At 58.7% G+C, this 17,329-nt stretch overlaps 1 protein-coding gene across 1 annotated transcript; it reads left to right on the top strand.

The window, feature by feature from the left end:
• The first annotated feature begins 281 nt into the window (after positions 1–281).
• On the top strand, positions 282–14,716 carry TCEANC (transcription elongation factor A N-terminal and central domain containing). Its single transcript, XM_042912127.1, is given in 4 exon segments — positions 282–325; positions 14,092–14,344; positions 14,346–14,511; positions 14,514–14,716. Coding segments are annotated over 4 exon segments (648 nt in total). The 3' UTR covers positions 14,699–14,716.
• Positions 14,717–17,329: the final 2,613 nt, after the last annotated feature.

Raw genomic sequence — 17,329 nt, 5'->3', positions numbered from 1 at the left:
ACACGCCGGAGGGGAGCCCCTGTTGTCTCATCTTGCAGACGAGGAACATCCCAAGGTGGCCCGTGAGACCCTGACCCCCGGCCCCCACCCCCTGCTCCCCGTGTCTGTGGGTTCGCCTCCTCTGCGTCCTTCACGTGTTTGGAATGGAGGCCGACTTATTTCGCTCAGCGCCGTGTTGAACCTCCTCCCAAGGCTCATCCACGTGGTTCCGTGGCACAGTGACATTCCGTGGCGTGGACGGACGGCGTGGGACTAATCGGTCACCCGCCACAGGACACCGGATGGCGTCTACCTTCTCGCTGGTGCGAACCCTGCGGCTGAGAACGTGAGTGTGCCAGGGTCTGCTCGTGACGCTGCCACGACTCTGCTGGGGACACTCCCAGTTGGGGACACTCCTGGACGCGGGATGACAGTCCCGTGTGATGGCAGTTCTGCTGCTCTGAGGGAGCCCGGTGCTGATCTCCAGAGCGGCCGCAGCGCACGGGCCAGGTGCCCCGGGTCCTTGCCACCTCCTTTTCCTGCCTCTGTGTGTGTGTGTGACAACAGCTCTCCTGTCGTCCCGGGTGGCTTTCTGGACATTGTCCCTTTGTTTGGCAGGTGTCCCGTCTGTGGGCGAGGACACTTGGGTCAGAGGGGCTAGGAGCGTCCCATGTCACACGGCCAGTGAGCTCCCGGTGGGCCCCAAGCCAGGCCCCAGCCTCCGGCCCAGCGGGGACCCTTCAATTTCCCCCCAAGAACACCCTCAGTATTGTCTTGTCCGATGAGCACGGCCGTGAACAGATGAATGAATCGTGGATGAGTGAGCACCACAGCGTGGGTGGGACCAGCCAGTGGCCACCACCGAGGGTGGCCTGGGTCTGCCCGGGGGAGGTCAGGCTGATAAGATGGGACAGCCAGCGGCGGGGGCTCGGGGGGGACCCTCAGGCATGGAGCCCCGGGAAGGCAGGGTGCAGACAGAGGGAAGGAGGGGCGAGAACGCACGTCCGGGCTGCGGACCGTCAGATCGAGGCCCCAGCAAGGCGGGTGAGGAGCCCGGGCAGAGGCCAGGGGATCGAGCCCCAGGTCGGCGAGGGCCAGTGGGCAGCGTGGAAACCCATCTCCCCAGAGACCCTGGCGGACATTTTAGGGCCAAGAAAGGGAAGGATCTTTGAGGAGAAGGAGAGGGAAAGGCAGTTCTCTGGTCAATGAACGAGTTAGCGACCTCCATCTGCAAGCCACTCAGCCTGCCCGCGCCTGGCCTACCTTCTCGAGCTGGCGGCTGTGTCCGGAACTCGTCAGCGCGGCCCGGGTCAGGGTGAGGTGTCGCTGGGGGGACCGTGGGACGTCTCCCGTCCCTGGAGCGGGGTGTGCCCCCAAGCCGTGCGCGTGCACCCCTGTGTCTGGGGGAGGCCAGCCCAGGAAGGAGCATTTGGGACCCACGCGTTGGGCAACCTGTCTTGGCCAAAATAGTCATCACAGGAGCCTCAGCTGGCCAGGGACTTGCCAGGAGGGGGGCCGGTTTCCAGGGGAAGGACCGTGGGAGGGAACCTCTGTGGCTAAGAGCTTGGTTCACCCGTCCCGAGTGTCAGGCATCACCTGGGGGTCTGTCCCACTGACCTCGGGAAAGGATGGGGTGAGAGGGGCCAGAGGATCTCAAGCTGATCCCAGCGCCTGAGCCAACCCCTCCCTGGCTGCACTGCCAGCAAGGCTTCGGGCCAGAGTGGCGTCCCACACCCTCCTCTGTCCCTGGGGAGATGTGCACTTACATATCCAGGCGTGTCCTTGCACACGGACACACACACACATCTTGAATCCCCTCCCTGGGTCCCAATAGCACCTGCCTTGAAACCCTCAGGGCTGACGGTCCTACGCCCTCTGAGGCCGGCCAGTCTTCGGTGGCCCAGACACATGACTGCTGCCTCCCCCGAAAAACAAGACCCCGCAAGGCTTCCCGTCACGTCTTGTCATGCCCGTGCATGGACCCCTGGGCCCGGGAAGTGCTGCGTCCCCTTCAGGGGAAGCCCACGGGGCGGGAGGCAGGACGCTGCGGACAGGGTTCTAGCCACAGGGAGAAGGGGTCTGCTGACCAGCTTCCTCCCCGCCCCAGGCCACACTGCGCAGATGGCACCTGCTTGGGGTCCCGGGGGGCCCAGGCCGGGGAGGAGACGGGCGGGAGGCAGTCAGGGCTGCGCCCGCATGGCCCAGGCACCTGGTCTGTGCTAGGGTCGCAGAGGGTAGTCCTCGGCGAGCCCGCCTCTGTGCCAGCAACGGCTCCAGGTGCTTTGTTAGCCTTAAGTCACCAAGAAGCTGGAGACGAGCTCTGGATACTCAGGTGGTGTCGCCCCTCGAGGCCACGGAACGGTCAGTGGTCGGGATTTGGAGTCAGAGCTGCTGGAAAGGGAAGGGGCCTCTGCTGTCCGCCCCGTTGGAGGGGGGACCCAGGACGGGCCAGCTCGCAGGGGCTCCGCGCACGGCCGGGCGTCCAACCCCCACGGCCATCTGATTGACGGTGCTCGCGTTGACCGTGGTTTCCGAAACTTCTCTGCAGCGCGCGAGCTTGAATTAGGCTCCGAAGCCCACACAACTGCCACTTGTCGGCAGGTTTCCCGGGGGCTCCTTCAGCCCACAGGAGTTCCAGGCGGACCGTTCGTGCCCCCCCACCCGATTCGTATATTGAAGCCCCGGCCCCCGACGTGATGGCGTTAGGAGGTGGGACCCTGGGAGGTGATTAGGGTTTGATGAGGTCCTGAGGGGGGGGCCCCCGTGACGGGATCCGTGCCCTCATGAGACGCCAGAGAACTCGCTCTCTCGCTTACTGTCCTCCAGGTGCAGACACGGGCCCAGAGGACACGCCGCACGCTGCCGTTCAGGCCGCCCCCGGCCAGTGGTGTCCCCGCCCCACGCCGGGTAGCATTCTCGCCTTTCTCTTGGGTCAGAGGAATGGGATCTCTTGTCCCCTGGTGTCCCCCACAGTCCAGAGTCTGCCGACCGCATCTTGGGCACCTCTGTCCCCGTCCTCCCTGTGGCGTCCTCTGACCCGAGTCTTGACGAGAGCCCTCTGCCACGGCTGTCATCCTCCGGCACCGTCCCCAGGAGGCTCCGTCCCCACAGGAAAGGCCAGAGGGACGTGTGGCTCTCCCCGGTGCTCCCGCGTGTCCAGAAGGACCGGGATGGCCTTCCTGAGCTGAGTTCTGAGCTCATAGATGCCCATGTACTTGGTGTGTTTCAGTCTTACTACAGCTGTTATTTTGGGGCCCAAATGTCTCATCACCCACGTAGTGGGTGTACCTACAAGCTGTGTCCTTTTCAAAAAAGGTTTTCTTTGTTTAAAAAAAGCCCGTACCACTCTCTTACAAATGACTTTCCAGTTTGCACAAAGCCAGCGTCGAGGGGGACGCACGGCTCTTGATTCCCACGGCCCCTCTGCCTCTTCCGCATCTCCAACCCGATCCATGGACGCCGCGTCCCCCTGAACGTCTCCGGCTCCTCGGTGCTTCCCCCGTTTGCCGGGGACCCGGCCTTCACCACCTTCTCAAGGGCTGAGCTGAGACGATCTGAGCCAGGCTGTCCCAGGAGCGGCTCCACGGTCCCCAGGACGTGGCCTCTGGGTGATATGCAAGGCCCAGCGGTTACGGTTAAGCCGGGTCTCACAAGAAGGATATAACACAACCTCTCCTGGGGTTTCGTTAACAGAACAAGAAATGGGACATCTTCTCGGCTTTGTAAACATCTGCTCATATCAGGAGAGTCCCGGGTGTCCGTCCCTTGCTGACCTTTGTCCCCCTGAGGGGATTGGGGTCAACCTGTAGGGACTGTAGCTTTCTTGGGACAGGTCTTCAGAGACTCCGCAGACCCACCTTCCTCTGGGACCCCCCGGCAGAGGAGGGGACGACGCAGATCGCCAGTGTGGACACAAGAATGTTCACTGATGGGGCCACACCACTGCCACCCCAAGGCCACGGCCCGGCAGCGTCCCGCCTGCGGCTTCCGGTTCCCACGGAGAACAGGAACGGCTGGGAGATGACAGTGACTTCACTCCCCGTCAGACTCACAACCCAGAGCCAAGGTTGGAAGGTTCTAGAAAAGCGGTTGAAGACATGGAGTTTCCCCATACACCCCGCAGCCCGTCCCGCTTCTGCTTCCCCAGGTGGCAGCCGGAGGCCAAGGGCAGGGAACTCAGGACACCCGGTGCACAGGTGCACGTCTCAGGGTCCAGCTGCACACCGGACACGCCCCGCAACGTGCCACAGGTCAGCGGGCAGCATATGGAAGCCGCCAGCCATAACTGAACGCCACGTGCCCAGGGACACACGCTCGGCCCGGGCGTGATCACTTTTCTCTTTAAATGTTTGCTTTTGTTTAGTTTTGGGAGAGAGCGTGAGCACGCGAGCAGGGGAGGGGCAGAGAGCAGGAGAGAGACTCTCGAGCAGGCTCCGCACGGTGAGCACAGAGCCCGACGCGGGGCTTGACCTCACAAACTGAGATCATGACCTGAGCCAAAATCTAGAGTCCCGAACGCTTAACCGACTGAGCCCCCCGCACGCCCCCAGGCGTTGTCACTTTGACCCGGACCACCAGCCTCTGGGCCAAGCTGAGGGGTCCTCGACAGTCCCTGAGTTCGGGGGGGGGAGGGTCTCACCTTCCAGGCCCAGCCCTGCACGCCTTTGCCTTGAGCCCCCCCCCCCCCCCCGACTCAGGCAGCCAGCTCCACGGGGATCTGGAACCCACGCCAACCTCTTATTTAGAAAGCTGAGATCCCGTCTTCCACCCGCTCCTCCCCACCCGCCCCCCGCCTCCCTTGATTGCATTTCTAGCAAAAATACGATCAAAATAGCAGTGACAGTCTTGCTGGCCGGTGGTTTTCGGGGGCACCCATTCACCCATCACCCAAAATTCCACTCAGCCCCTGCTCCGTGCAGAAGTCTGGGTCCTGAAGCCAGCAGGAGGGACATACACACGCCAGTTAGCTTTCTTCCCTCGTAGACGAAAAGCACCGAGTTATTTCCTTTCATTTGCAGCACAGGATTTTATTTTAAGCGTGGTGAACAATATATCAAAAAGGGAACTATGAAGATGCCTATATTTTAAATTCTGTAGCACATACCAAGATTATAAAAAGAGGAGAGACCAGAAAGTATTTTCATTACATAAAACTGAAGACCTCGGCATTAATCATTCATAGGAACTTCCTGTCCCCCAAAACGTCTGCCGGTATGACACAGAGTCACAGAAACGTCAGGGTCGCGTTCTCCCGGCCCGTGCAGCGCAAGGTGGGGAGTGGGTTCCTGGTCGGTATCCTCGTGTGCAGTGAAGGGAGAGGGAACCCGCTGGGGTCCTGGGCTCCCCCTTCGCTGGGGCTCCGTCCTGTTCCCTCCCCTTCACCACGTCGCTCCCGGCCCCCCGGATGGAGGGGCGCCAACGCCGAGCCGGTCCCTGGCAGCACGCCGGGAAATTGCATGGGCTCCATGGACTCCTCCCTTGTCTATCTGGGCAGCCCCTTCTCTCCCAGCCCCTTCCCCTAAAGGCACAAGTCCGCACTCCCTCAGGGTCGCGTGCGCCTGTGGTTCCCCAACAGGACGGTGGGTCCACACGCTCCCCACAGAGCCTTCATCAAGAAAGGACACTTGCAGTTTTAAAATGTCCTCTTCTCTACGGGGCGCCTGGGTGGCTCAGTGGGTTGAGCGTCCGACTTCAGCTCAGGTCACCATCTCGCGGTCTGTGGGCTCGCGCCCCGCGTCGGGCTCTGTGCTGACAGCTCAGAGCCTGGAGCCTGCTTGCGGATTCGGTGTCTCCCTCTCTCTCTATCTCTGCCCCTCCCTGACTTATGTGCCCTCTCTCTCTCTCTGTCTCAAAAATAAATAAGCAGTAAAAAAAAAAAAGAAAGAAAGAAAAAAAGAAATTATAGAAAAAAATCACGAAAAATTTCAGAACTCCGGCCACAGAGCCTGAAGCCAAGTGCAGGGCCCGGGGGCCCGCCCAGTTTGCACGCTCGTGAGGCCGGCCTGGGGGGTGGGCAGCGGTGGAAGAAGCCAGATGGACACACGTATTGTGACGGGAGCATCACTGGGGTCTGCTCGTGGATTGGATGTGGGAAGAGAAGCTTCTAGAACAACTCCAAGGTTTGCACTCAAACACCTGGAGGGGTGGAGCCAGTGCTCTCTGCACGGCGTGGGGGGTGCGGCTGAGTTGGACGTCCCGCTGGGAGGGGTCACCGTGCCGGCGGTGCTGGAGGCCTGGATCGGATGGGGTGGGGGCTCAGGGGGAGGGGGAGGACATGGAGGGGCAGGCCGGGGGGGCCCCTTGTTGGGGACGAGCCAGGGAGGTACGTCCCGAGGGGCCACCTCAGTGACACCGGCAGGAGACTGACCAAAGCAAAGAGTCAGTGGGCGCGGGGTCTCGGAGGGGACCCGTGAGAAGAGAGGAGGGGGCGGAGTAAGTCTTTGGACTCGGTTTGGGATAGAAAAGGGGCAGAGGAATAGTCTGGAGGGACAGGCTGTGGGCGGTTCCGTTTGGGATTCTCCCGGCTGGCTTTGTGACCCGGGACACTCAGCATCCTTCCGGTGCCGTGGACGGAGTAGTGGAGGCTGGGAGGGGGCATTTGCCTGCAGCCGCCTGCCCTGCGCTGCCGTGAGGACCCAGGTACGTGCAGCATCGGGCGGCTGCCATCAAGGGCCACCGTAATGAGCCGATTGTCCTGTGATGTGTACGCATGGGGTCACCTGTGTGATTCTGATCCCCGGCTCTCACAGACCCGCTGTGGGCGGGACCCTCACCACCAGAGTGCTGGTGACAACACACCCTCTTGGGCAGGACCCCGGCGGAAGGGCGCGGGCTGAGGGACCGTCCCTGCTGTCCCTCGGGGGTCCCCACCCGGGCGCTGGGCTGGCCGGCCGGACGTGCTGAAGACGAGCTGGTGCCCCCGCGGCCACGCAGTCCCCAGCCATCACTGCCTGCCGAGCGGTGACGGGCAGGAGCACACGGTCCCCACGGGTGCCCAGAGGCGCTCCTGTCCAAGCCAGACCCTCCTCTGCTGCCTGTAGGTCATCTCTGAGAAGTCCACACTCTCTTTTGAACGGAGATTTTCAGGTCACCCGAGGGCCTGGAATGTGGGACGGGCAGGCATTGAGATGGATCAAGGGTCACACCTGAGTGGAGCGGGGGACCCCGTGCCGGGCCGGAGAGCCCAGGGGACCCCGCGTGCTGGAGCTCCTCGGCGCCCACCGAGGGGCTGCGGAGGCACCTGGCTGCCCGGGGCTGGTGCCCGAGCGCGGGCTGCACAGAGCCAGGGCGCCAAGGGCGGGGCGCGGCATTGGGAAGTCCTCCAAGGCAGGGGACAGTTGAGCCACGGACAACTGCCTCCTCTTTGCAGACTGATGCTGGACAGCCCAGGCAGGGGACAGAAGCGCGTCCCCTCACGCCGGGTGGACACACGGGCTGGGGATCGCACGGTCACCTCCAGGGCACAGCCACATCTGTATCATGACCTTGGAGGGCGGACGCCCTGAAAACCGGAGCCTGAGAAGAAAAGACGCATAAACATGCTGTCCCCAGAATGTGGTCTTTTCACACATCAAGAAAGGTCCCACGGCACCGGTAAACTGAGAATAATGCGTCTTCAACACACGGCAAAGGGTGACTACCCGAGCATTCAAGGCCTCTTACAAATCCATCGGGGAAGGACCAAGAAGCCCACAGAAGAAATTGGAAAAGTGCACGAATAAAGACTCAACACAAAAGGACGCACAAATGGCGTTTCAATGCCAAGAAAATGATCACGAATTATATCAGAAATGTACATCAGCCGCACCATGTGCTGGCCGGAGCCTCGCCCGTGGAACTTTGGAGTGGGTGTGGCCCGGACGGCATTGGGTGGCTGGACAGCGGCCCTCAGAATAAGGAGGCACGAGCTTGGGGGGGGCGTGACGGGTTGGGTCCCACGCTGACATTGGAGGTACCACGTCCCTCCCTTCCCTGCTTCCGGGTGCCTTTCTATCTGCATCAAGGCTGGGGGAACAGGTTGAGCACCTCTGAAGGCTGGGTGGAGGCCCCACTGGGGTTTGGAGGGGGGACAGTCAGCCCCGTGGAGAGGACCCGGCCCTGTGAGTGCTGTCCCAGCCCCGGATGGGCCATGTGGCACGTCCGCAGCAAAGGGATTAACTCATGCGGGTCCCCAAAGCAGATGCCCCGGGAGTACCCCTGCTGGCCCGGGGAAGATGCCCCAACACGGGTCCTCCCTGAGAAGGGCCCTTGGCCCGGGACGCCAGCTTGGGCGAGGCCCTCGCATCCCTGACCCCGCGTGACGGCTCCCGGCTCCGCACTCCTCTCCGAAGACTCGATTTCAAGAGGAACTTGGCTGAGTGACGAATGTCTGTCTCCCCTCCTCTCTCCACACCCCCCCAGTGTGCCCGGGTGGGCAGTCCACACATCAATTTTCTCCGCCGTTTGCAGGGCAGGGGGCTCCGAGGGGCAGGACAGGGAGGAGAGGCCCCCGACCTACAAACGCGGAGGCCGTTTGGACAGCGCCGTCCGCCGAGGGAATGAATCCTCTGTGTTGCAGAAAATGGGGCTAGATTGAGCCGCACCTGCTGGGACGATTCAGCTGTTCAATCGATACGGCTCCTCTGTGACCGGACACAGTCTGTTGCAGAAGCCAGCCGTCCGCCGTGGACGTGGGCCCGGGAACGGTCGGCGGGGGGGGGGGGGTGTCCTGGAACCAGAAGGGAGCCTGGGCGGCCCCACCTTGGCTGCCCTCAGGCCTGGGCGGAATCACGGTGGGGGGTCCTGCTAATTCTGTCCCCTTTTCCAGGAATAAGTCAGTCCCCGCCCCAGACCCCGCCTCCACATCACATCAGTAACAGATCGTTGGCAGGACGCAATACTCCAGGGGCGCCGCAGTCCGCCACGGTCCTTGCGGCCTCACTGCCCGGCGCCGTGTGGCCCCACCATCTGCAGTCCCCATCCCCCCACTTCCCGGCTCAGGCGCAAAGCCAAAAGCTGAGTGGGGGCCCCGAGACCAGAAAGCGGGAAGCCCTCCGTCCCGGATCAGCAGTCACGGTGCGGCGGGCGATGCGGGCGTGATGCGCGGAGGGGTGGCCGCCAGACCCCGCGGGACATCCTTCCTCAGGCACGTTTGTTGACAGAGCCCCGGCCACGGAGCCAATCCCTTCCCCGCGGGGGAAGGGGGTGTCTCTCATTCACTCCGGGACACCGGCCGCGATCAGGTCCGGGTGTGGAGGGTGACCCTGACCTCGGGGGCACGGAGCGCGGGACGGGGTTCTGAAGTAACGAGCAAGCTGTGCAAACCGGTGTGGAAGGAAGACCCCTTCCAGGCGGCCACACACCGGGGCGGGGGACGGAGAGGGGTGCAGGGCGCCGCAGGGGCTCCGGTGACCGTGCCCGGTGACCGAGGACTCCGCCCGGGTCTTGGTCTCTGGACGGGCAGGATGAGAGAGACGGTGCTCCGGGTCGGGGCTGACCCGGCCCCTGCCACGTGGGAGGAGCCTGTGGGACCATCAGAGACGTCCCCCGACGCATGCTTGTCGGTTCGGCACCTGCTCCGGACCCCAGGCACTGGCCCGCACTGAGCGTGCGGAAACAAACTGCCCTCCCGTCGCAGCGGACACGAGAAGACCCAGGTCTCTCTGGTTCTGGTCCAGAGCAGGATACAGATCTGGAAAGAATCATCCAGACACGTTCAGCTAAATGCCCCTCCCACCCGACTCCCCTGCTCTGCCTTCCCACGGACCCTGTTCCACCCGCCCGAGCCCTCGCCTCCCACGGCAGATTTAAGACAGGCCTTCCCTCCGACCGTCCCCGGCTCCGGCCGTGATCTGGGCCTGGCGTACTGGGTCCTGCACACTTTGGGTCATCAGCTCGCCAGGGGTGCAGACCCTCAGGACCGCGAGGGAAAAGGAGCGTGGTGACCCAGACGCCGGCGCCGGGAAGAAGGATCCCTAGTGACGTGTGGTCGCCCATCGCCTGCCGCACGATGTGCAGACGTCACCCGCGGACCGAGCGTGTGGTCCTCAGAAGGCACAGGACTAGATGAGGGAACACCCGTAAAACCCTCTCGAGGGGCCTGGCCCGCGAGGATCGCGATGCAAGCCCTGTGTCCTGTAAGAACAGGTTGCTACTGGCCGTTGGAGACCAGGAACCTTGAGGGGCGCCTGGCGGACCCTACAAATAGATTTGTTCGGACAAATGAGTGTTTTTGCACAGTCCACCCTGAGCTCTTGAAAGCGGCAGACGGGAGAGCTACTTATTCATCAATAATTATTAACATTCCCTCACTCATCAGAGAATCTCTGTGGCTGATGCTCTGCCGGATGTGATCACCTCCTACATCCCATCTCCTGTGCTCTTTCCAGACTGAGCCGGCGGCCGTGCAATCGTCTCGTGGCCAGGCCGGTGTCCCCTGTCCTCAGACCCGGCACGCGTCGTGCCACCTCAACCGAGAAGGCGCAGAGGACTCGGGGCCAGGCCACGAACATGCCACGCCCTTCCTCCCACCTTCTTCTCTGGGGTGGCCTCCCCTGGCACTTGCCGCCATACTGGGAGGAAGCAGCCACACGGGGAGGCCACGCGCGGGGGCTCTGGCAGACAGCCAGCATCAGTGGCCCGCGTGCGAGGGACGAGGGCTCCGGTGAGTCCGGCCCCGGGCGCTCGCGTCTTCCCCGGCCCTCAGGCCACCCCAGCCGACGCTCTCTGGGGCAGACGCAAGCCGTCCCTCCGGAGCCCTGCTAAAATGGCAGCTGTGTGCGCAGAGTAAACAACGATGCTGTGCAAGCCCCGGGTCGGGGTGATGTCACGCACGGTAAGCGTGGGGCAGAGTGTGGCTCACGGACGGGGCGGCCAAAACTCAGACCTGACACATAAGAGGTCGGCTTTGGTACCAGGTGGCAAGAGGGGGCCGCAGGGGCGGGAAGCACGCGAGAACCTCGTGGGCCATAGAGTGCCGGCGGCCAGGGCGTGGGAGGTCAGTGGATGCCACGCGGTCTTTGTGACGCCCGGGCGGAAGTCTGCTACCAGTGCGGTGCCCGTGGTTCGGTGGAAAATCAGAAATACGCTCAACGACCTCCGGGAGTCTCCAGACAATATATTCCAAGTGCCGCCTGGTCACTCATGCGGGCCAGCGACAAAATGCCAGAGGAGAGGGGAGAGGGGAGAGGCGAAGGTGGGCCCGTTCCACATAAGGGCCCGGGACGAGCTACATCTAAGCACACGATGAACTCTCCTCCCTGCCCCTCTGGCTGGTAAACACGTCGACAAGTAAAAAATGGCTTCCAGGGTTCCATTTCCGGTGTAGATTACCTAACAAACCAATCTTGTCCCCCAAAGCTTCCGTGAACGCTGGCGCCCTGGGTGGGCCCCCGAAGCCACGTGCACCGGGCAGAGGGGAAGCTGACGGAGCCGAGATTTGCACCCCTGCCATTCGCGGGTGTGGCAGACTGTGCTGCCCGCGTCCATCCAGGTAAGCTGGAGTGACGTCACAGAATCCAGAGTCTCGTAAGAAAGCAGTGGTTTCCAGAAGTGTCGCACAACCGAGTCGTGAGGAGAGTGACACCCTTGCAAGGGAGAAGAACCTGAGATAAACCCAACGCTACTATCCTCCATGAAGGAAGGGAAGACAGCCTCACCGTCAATGGAGAGGCAGAAAATCAAGCAGAAAACGTCAAAAGCATCCACATGGAAACTCTAGCACTGAAAAATAAAGTATCATGAATGAAAAAATTTACCTGTGGGGCTTAATTAGCAGATTGGAGATGACGGAGGAGAGACGCAGTGAAGTAGAATACAGACTGAAAGATAGAAATCACCCGACGTGAAGAAGAGGGAGAAAACCACCATGAGAAAGAGTAGCATCTTAGCAATTTGAAAGTGCTGAGGGAAAGCCTTCTCGGCCAAGAATTTTACGTCCAACGAAAGCAGTCTCCTCAACAACGAATAAACATGTTCCCGCTGAAGGAGAACCGAGAGAATCCTCCTCTAGGACCCTATGGCGCAAGAAATGTAAAGGGGCTCCCTCAGGCCGAGGAGAATGATACCACGTGGAAATGTGGGTCTTCAAGAATGAGCAAAGAGCATCAGAAGTGGAAAGTACATGGATAAATAGAACATGAGCATTTCCCCTCTAATTTCTTGCAAACACCTAAGACTGCCTACAGCAAAAAGTAGACATTGTCTTGGGGGCTTATCACGCGTGTGAAGTAACACATTTGATGACGATCCCATGAAGGATCAGGGTGTGAACACCCTTCTGGGCTGAAGGGACACAGCATTGACCGGGTGGACTGAAAAATTGGGGAGTGTATGCCGTATCCCGAGAATAACCCCCAAAATAACGACACAAGGATGTGTCACTTAAAAGTCAAGACGTAGATCATGGCGGAATTAGTTGTAAAAATAGTCACGTAATCCAAAAGGAGGTAAGAAAGTACAAGAGCAGTAACAGACAAAAAGAGGAAAAACTAAATACAAAACAACACACCTAAACATTGATAGAATAAGTAATCCAATTAAAAAGGCAGAGGTCATCGAATGGATAAAATGCAAAACGAGACCTGACTTCATACTGTCTGCAACAGAAGCACCTTAAGTACGAAGACAAAACAGGTTGAAAGTGAATGGATGGAACGCCTACACCATGCAGACAGTAAGGATAAGAAATTAAGGTGGCTTTGGGGCACCTGGGTGGCTCAGTTGGTTGAGCGTCCGACTTCAGCTCAGGTCACGATCTCACCGCTGGTGAGTTCAAGCCCCGCGTCGGGCTCTGTGCTGACGGCTCGGAGCCTGGAGCCTGCATCCGATTCTGTGTCTCCCTCTCTCTCTCTCTCTCTCTGCCCCTCCCCTGCTCATGCTCTGTCTCTGTCTCTCTCTCAAAAAGAAATAAACATTAAAAAAGTTTTAAAAAAAAAGAAGCTAAGGTGGATTAACTCACATCAAATACAATAACTTCCAAGGCACAGAATGTTGCCAAAGATAAAGACATACATTTCATGAAGATAAGAGGGTCCATTCGCCAGGACAAGGAAACAAGCACAAACAGAGCCTCGGGGTACATGAAACGCTGGGTAGAACTGGAAGAAGAAAGCAAGTCCATAGTTGTAACAGCAAAAGGGCTGGAGAGAGAAGTCAATAGAAACATAGAGGACCTGAAAAACATCATCCATCACCTTGACAAAATTGATATCGAACACTAAACCCAGCAACTAAAAGATGCACATTCTTCCCAAGTGCAGATGGTCTGCTCGCCAGACGGACCCCATTCTGAGCCACGGAGCAAATACACTAAGTGTAAAGGAATCGAAGTCAGACAGAGTGTGCTCTCTGGCCACAGAGCAATTAAACCAGAAATCAACAGTGAGAGACCTAGGAAACTCCCAAACGTACGGATGCCAACAACATCTAAGTAACGCGTGCTCAGGGAGGACATCACCATGGAAATTAGAGACTACTTCACCCCGAGGGGATAACGGAAACACAACAGGTGACAGTTTATGGGGTGCGGTTAAAGCCGGGTGCAGAGGGAAATCCGTAGCTTTAAGTGGCTTCTGTCAGAAATGAATGAAGTTCCAAAATCAAACACCAAAGTTTCTAACTCAAGATTAAAAAAAAAACCATCAACTCAAACCAGAGAAAAGAATAAAGATAAGAAAAGATACCAGAGAAACAGGGAACCAACAGAAACCAGAAAATGGGGACAAAGCCAGACACTGATTCTTTGAAAAGATCACACAGTTGACCAAATCGGAGCCAGACTGACCGAGGGGAAAAAAATAAACAAAAAACAAGAAAAACACAAACGATCAATATCAGCAGTCAAAAAATTGCTATTTCAGGGGCGCCTGGGTGGCTCAGTCGGTTGAGCGTCCGACTTCGGCTCAGGTCATGATCTCATAGTCCGTGAGTTCGAGCCCCACGTCGGGCTGTGTGCTGACAGCTCAGAGCCTGGAGCTTGCTTCGAGTTCCGTGTCTCCCTCTCTCTCTGCCCCTCCCCCATTCATGCTCCGTCTCCAAAATAACTAAATTTTTAAAAACTTTTTTAAAAATTGCTATTTCACCACCCGTGAAATGCTTTTTTCTCAGGTTCCACTGGACTAGTGCTGTTTTCAGGCGCAATCATTTCACGGGCGGTGCCCCTCAATCCGCTGATGAGCGATCCAGTGAGTTGCCAGATCCCACAGTACCTGTGAGAGCTAAAGGCACAGAGCTTCTTTATGAAGCTTTACCTAGTTCTTCCACGGACCAGCAGCCCAAAGCCGATATGTGGCACAACTTCGCAAGAGACATTCTGACCGTCTATTTAAAGAACCTCAGAAAATACAAAACTTGTGTTAGAAGCCAAGTCACCAATCTGAAGAACCCCCCCCCAAAATTCTCACTTACAACAAAGCCTGCTCTCTGGGACCATGTCGCCGGGAGAATTTGCCGAAACGGCTGTCATGGAAATGGCACACGAGGACCTGAAGCAGTTGAGAGCCGCATACACGGAATCTCGCATCCAGGAACACCACTTGCCCCGAGTGGTGGGGGGCGCACAGACAAAATAAAATGCGGAAGCTGTGAGAAGTTCAACTGCAAGGTCACCGTAATCACCAGAGGAGCACCTTTCCTTGCAGGCTGGGTGCAGAACTCAAATGCAGACGAAGACACGATGACCTTTGTGATCTGTAATGAGTGTGGGGAACAGTGGTACCACAGCAGGTGGGTATGCCTGTAATTGCAAATAAATGTTCTCTTCACAAAAATAAATAAATAAATAAATAAATAAATAAATGAAAATTGCTATTTCAGATCTTAAGAACACAAGAAAGTGTTACGAATATCTTCATGCCAATACATTCAACAACGTTAAAAACTTGACGAGAGTTTCACTCATAACTTTACGCTGATGCTTTGACAACTCTGGTTCACGGGACAAATCTCTTGGAAGATACCAGATGCCGAAATTCGCACCAGAGGAAAGAGAAAGTCTGTGTATCTCTACAGCTTTTTTTTTTTTTTTTAATGAGCTTTTAAATTAAAAACAAACAAACCTTCCCACCGGGAAAATTCAAGGCCCTGACGGTCTCACTGGTGAATTCTATCAAACTGTCCAAGAAGTGACGTCAGATTTCGCAAACCCTGTCGGTAACAGAGAAGAGGGCACTTCCCAACTTGTACGAGGCCAGCAAAACAAAACAAACAGCAACGGAAAACCAACATTCCTCAGGGACATGGATGCATAAGAACAGCTCAGAAAAGCCAGCAACACGGAGAAGGGGCGATGCGTTACGACCAAGGAGGGCTTCTCTCGGAAAGCAAGGACGGTTTAACATTTGAAAATCAGTTCATGCAGTTGACCCGTATTAACGGTATAAAAGAGAAAAACCAGATGCTCCTTTCAGTGGACACAAAAAAAATTCCTGGACAGAATTAAATTTCCAATCATAATAAAACCCTCGGCCAACGAAGGATAAAGAGAACCGAGAGGGAGGCTCTGTGAACCTGCGGAAAACCTCTGCGTGCGTGAGGCTCTAGGGCCAGAGGCCCCTGCCTCGGTGGCCACAGGCCTCACGGACCCTGGCCGCACCTCTCCTGCGCCCTCCAAGCACGCTCCTGCGGCGAGGCTGTGCTGTGCACGATCCGGTCCAGCAAGGGTGGGACAGGAGCTCCCCGGTGGAAGGCCGCTCGTTTGCCCTTCCCGGAGACAGAGAGCGGCCCCAGGGTGGTCCCCGGAGCCCCGGCTGGACTGGGGGAGGGGCTCTGCTGACAGACAGTGACAAGGGCAGGAGCATCACACCCCCACGAGGCCCCAGGGATTCCGTGGCAGGCACACTGAAGGCCTTAGCACAGGCCAGACACCCAGCAGGGCCAGGGATGGTGGCGGCAGTGTGGTCTGTGCTGCCGTGACCGGCGTCTTCCCGGTGACAGGACACCCAGTCCAGGAGGGAAGCCGGGTGGTCCTGAAGGGCCAGCCCCCTTCCCTCCCCAAAGGCCAGCAACTGGCGAGGGAAGCCGGCCCTGGGCGGTGGGTGAGAGCCTGTCACCGTGGCTCAGGGACCACACCCCGGGGAGGCCGTGGGTCTGGCCCGCCTGTCACATAGCGGGCTCTCGGTCAACACCTGTCGCTCCCCGGAGTCAGATGAGGCAAAGCCATCGAGGGCCCGGAGGGGCTGGGAAGGAACGGTGGGCCCTCAGCTCCGTGCCCGGATGAAGGCGAAGCCGGGCGGCCTGCCTGCTCTGAGCACAGGCGGCCGACACCTTGCGTGGGTGCAGCCCCATTTGCTAGGAAATTCGCAGAGAGGAGAGGGGAGAGTTAGTGCCGTTGCCTTGGCAACCACTCTGTCACATTGTAATGAGCAGAAAGAGGCTTGTCTTAAAGGAGCGTGAAGCATATCGATTCGCCTTCCCGAGGGGGTCTCGGCAGGAGCTCGGCGGGCTCTCGCTGGCGGCGCCAGCTCTGTGGGGAGGACAGCAGCGGAGGGGGAGGTACCCGGATCCCACCGCACCCGCCAAGGAGCAGAGTGGAGCCCCCACGGCACCACAGCCCCTGGGTTCCCGGCTGGTGTGAAGGGGCAGGGCCCTTGGCGCCAGGCTCCGCCCCCACCTCCACCTGGAGCCTCGGCTCTGAGGCTCCCCGCGATTCCCAAGTGGGTTGGAGGGAAGACTAGAGTCTACGCTTCGTCGGCATAGAGACGTGTGACAGCGCCGCTGGCCGTGGCCACCCTGCACCTGACTTCAGCCCCAAAGGGGAGAGTCAAAGGGAGAAGCCCAGGGGGCGCCTGGGTGGCTCGGTCGGTTACGTGTCGACTCTTCGTTTCAGCTCAGGTTCGTGGGTCCGAGCTCCAGGTCTGGCTCTGCACTGACAGCACAGAGCCTGCTTGGGATTCTCTCTCCCTCTCTCTCTGTCCCTCTGCCAGGCACATGCGATCTCTCCCCCCCCCACCCCAATAAAATAAGTAAATATTAAAAACAAAAACCAGAGCTAGGACCAGGTCACAAGGGGACTTTGATGCAAGAGTCAACAGAAATATTATAAAACCAGGATGTGTCCGATGGGGTCACAATGGCAACGTGGGATAGAAACACGTCCAACCCAACAGCTAACAGGGATCTCTCTCTCTCTCTCTCTCTTTCTCTCTCTCCCGATGAGCAGGTCCTTCCGGGACACGTGTACTCGGACGGAGATGAGCGAGCTGCCAGTTCCCAGTTTCTTCTGTTTCACTTTGGTCTCCCAGCCTTCTGTCAAGTTCAGGTCCGATCTGATACCTCCAGGCTGCAGAGCATGTGGGGGATGATCTCATCCTTACGCATCGGTGCCTGCGTATCCCTCCTGCTTGTGTCCAGCCGCTGAGCGTGTGCGCGTGTG

The sequence above is a fragment of the Panthera leo genome, chromosome D4 (genome assembly GCF_018350215.1).
Source record: "Panthera leo isolate Ple1 chromosome D4, P.leo_Ple1_pat1.1, whole genome shotgun sequence".
Classification (NCBI taxonomy): Eukaryota; Metazoa; Chordata; class Mammalia; order Carnivora; family Felidae; genus Panthera; species Panthera leo.
This window is presented reverse-complemented; position numbering and strand designations above follow the sequence as displayed.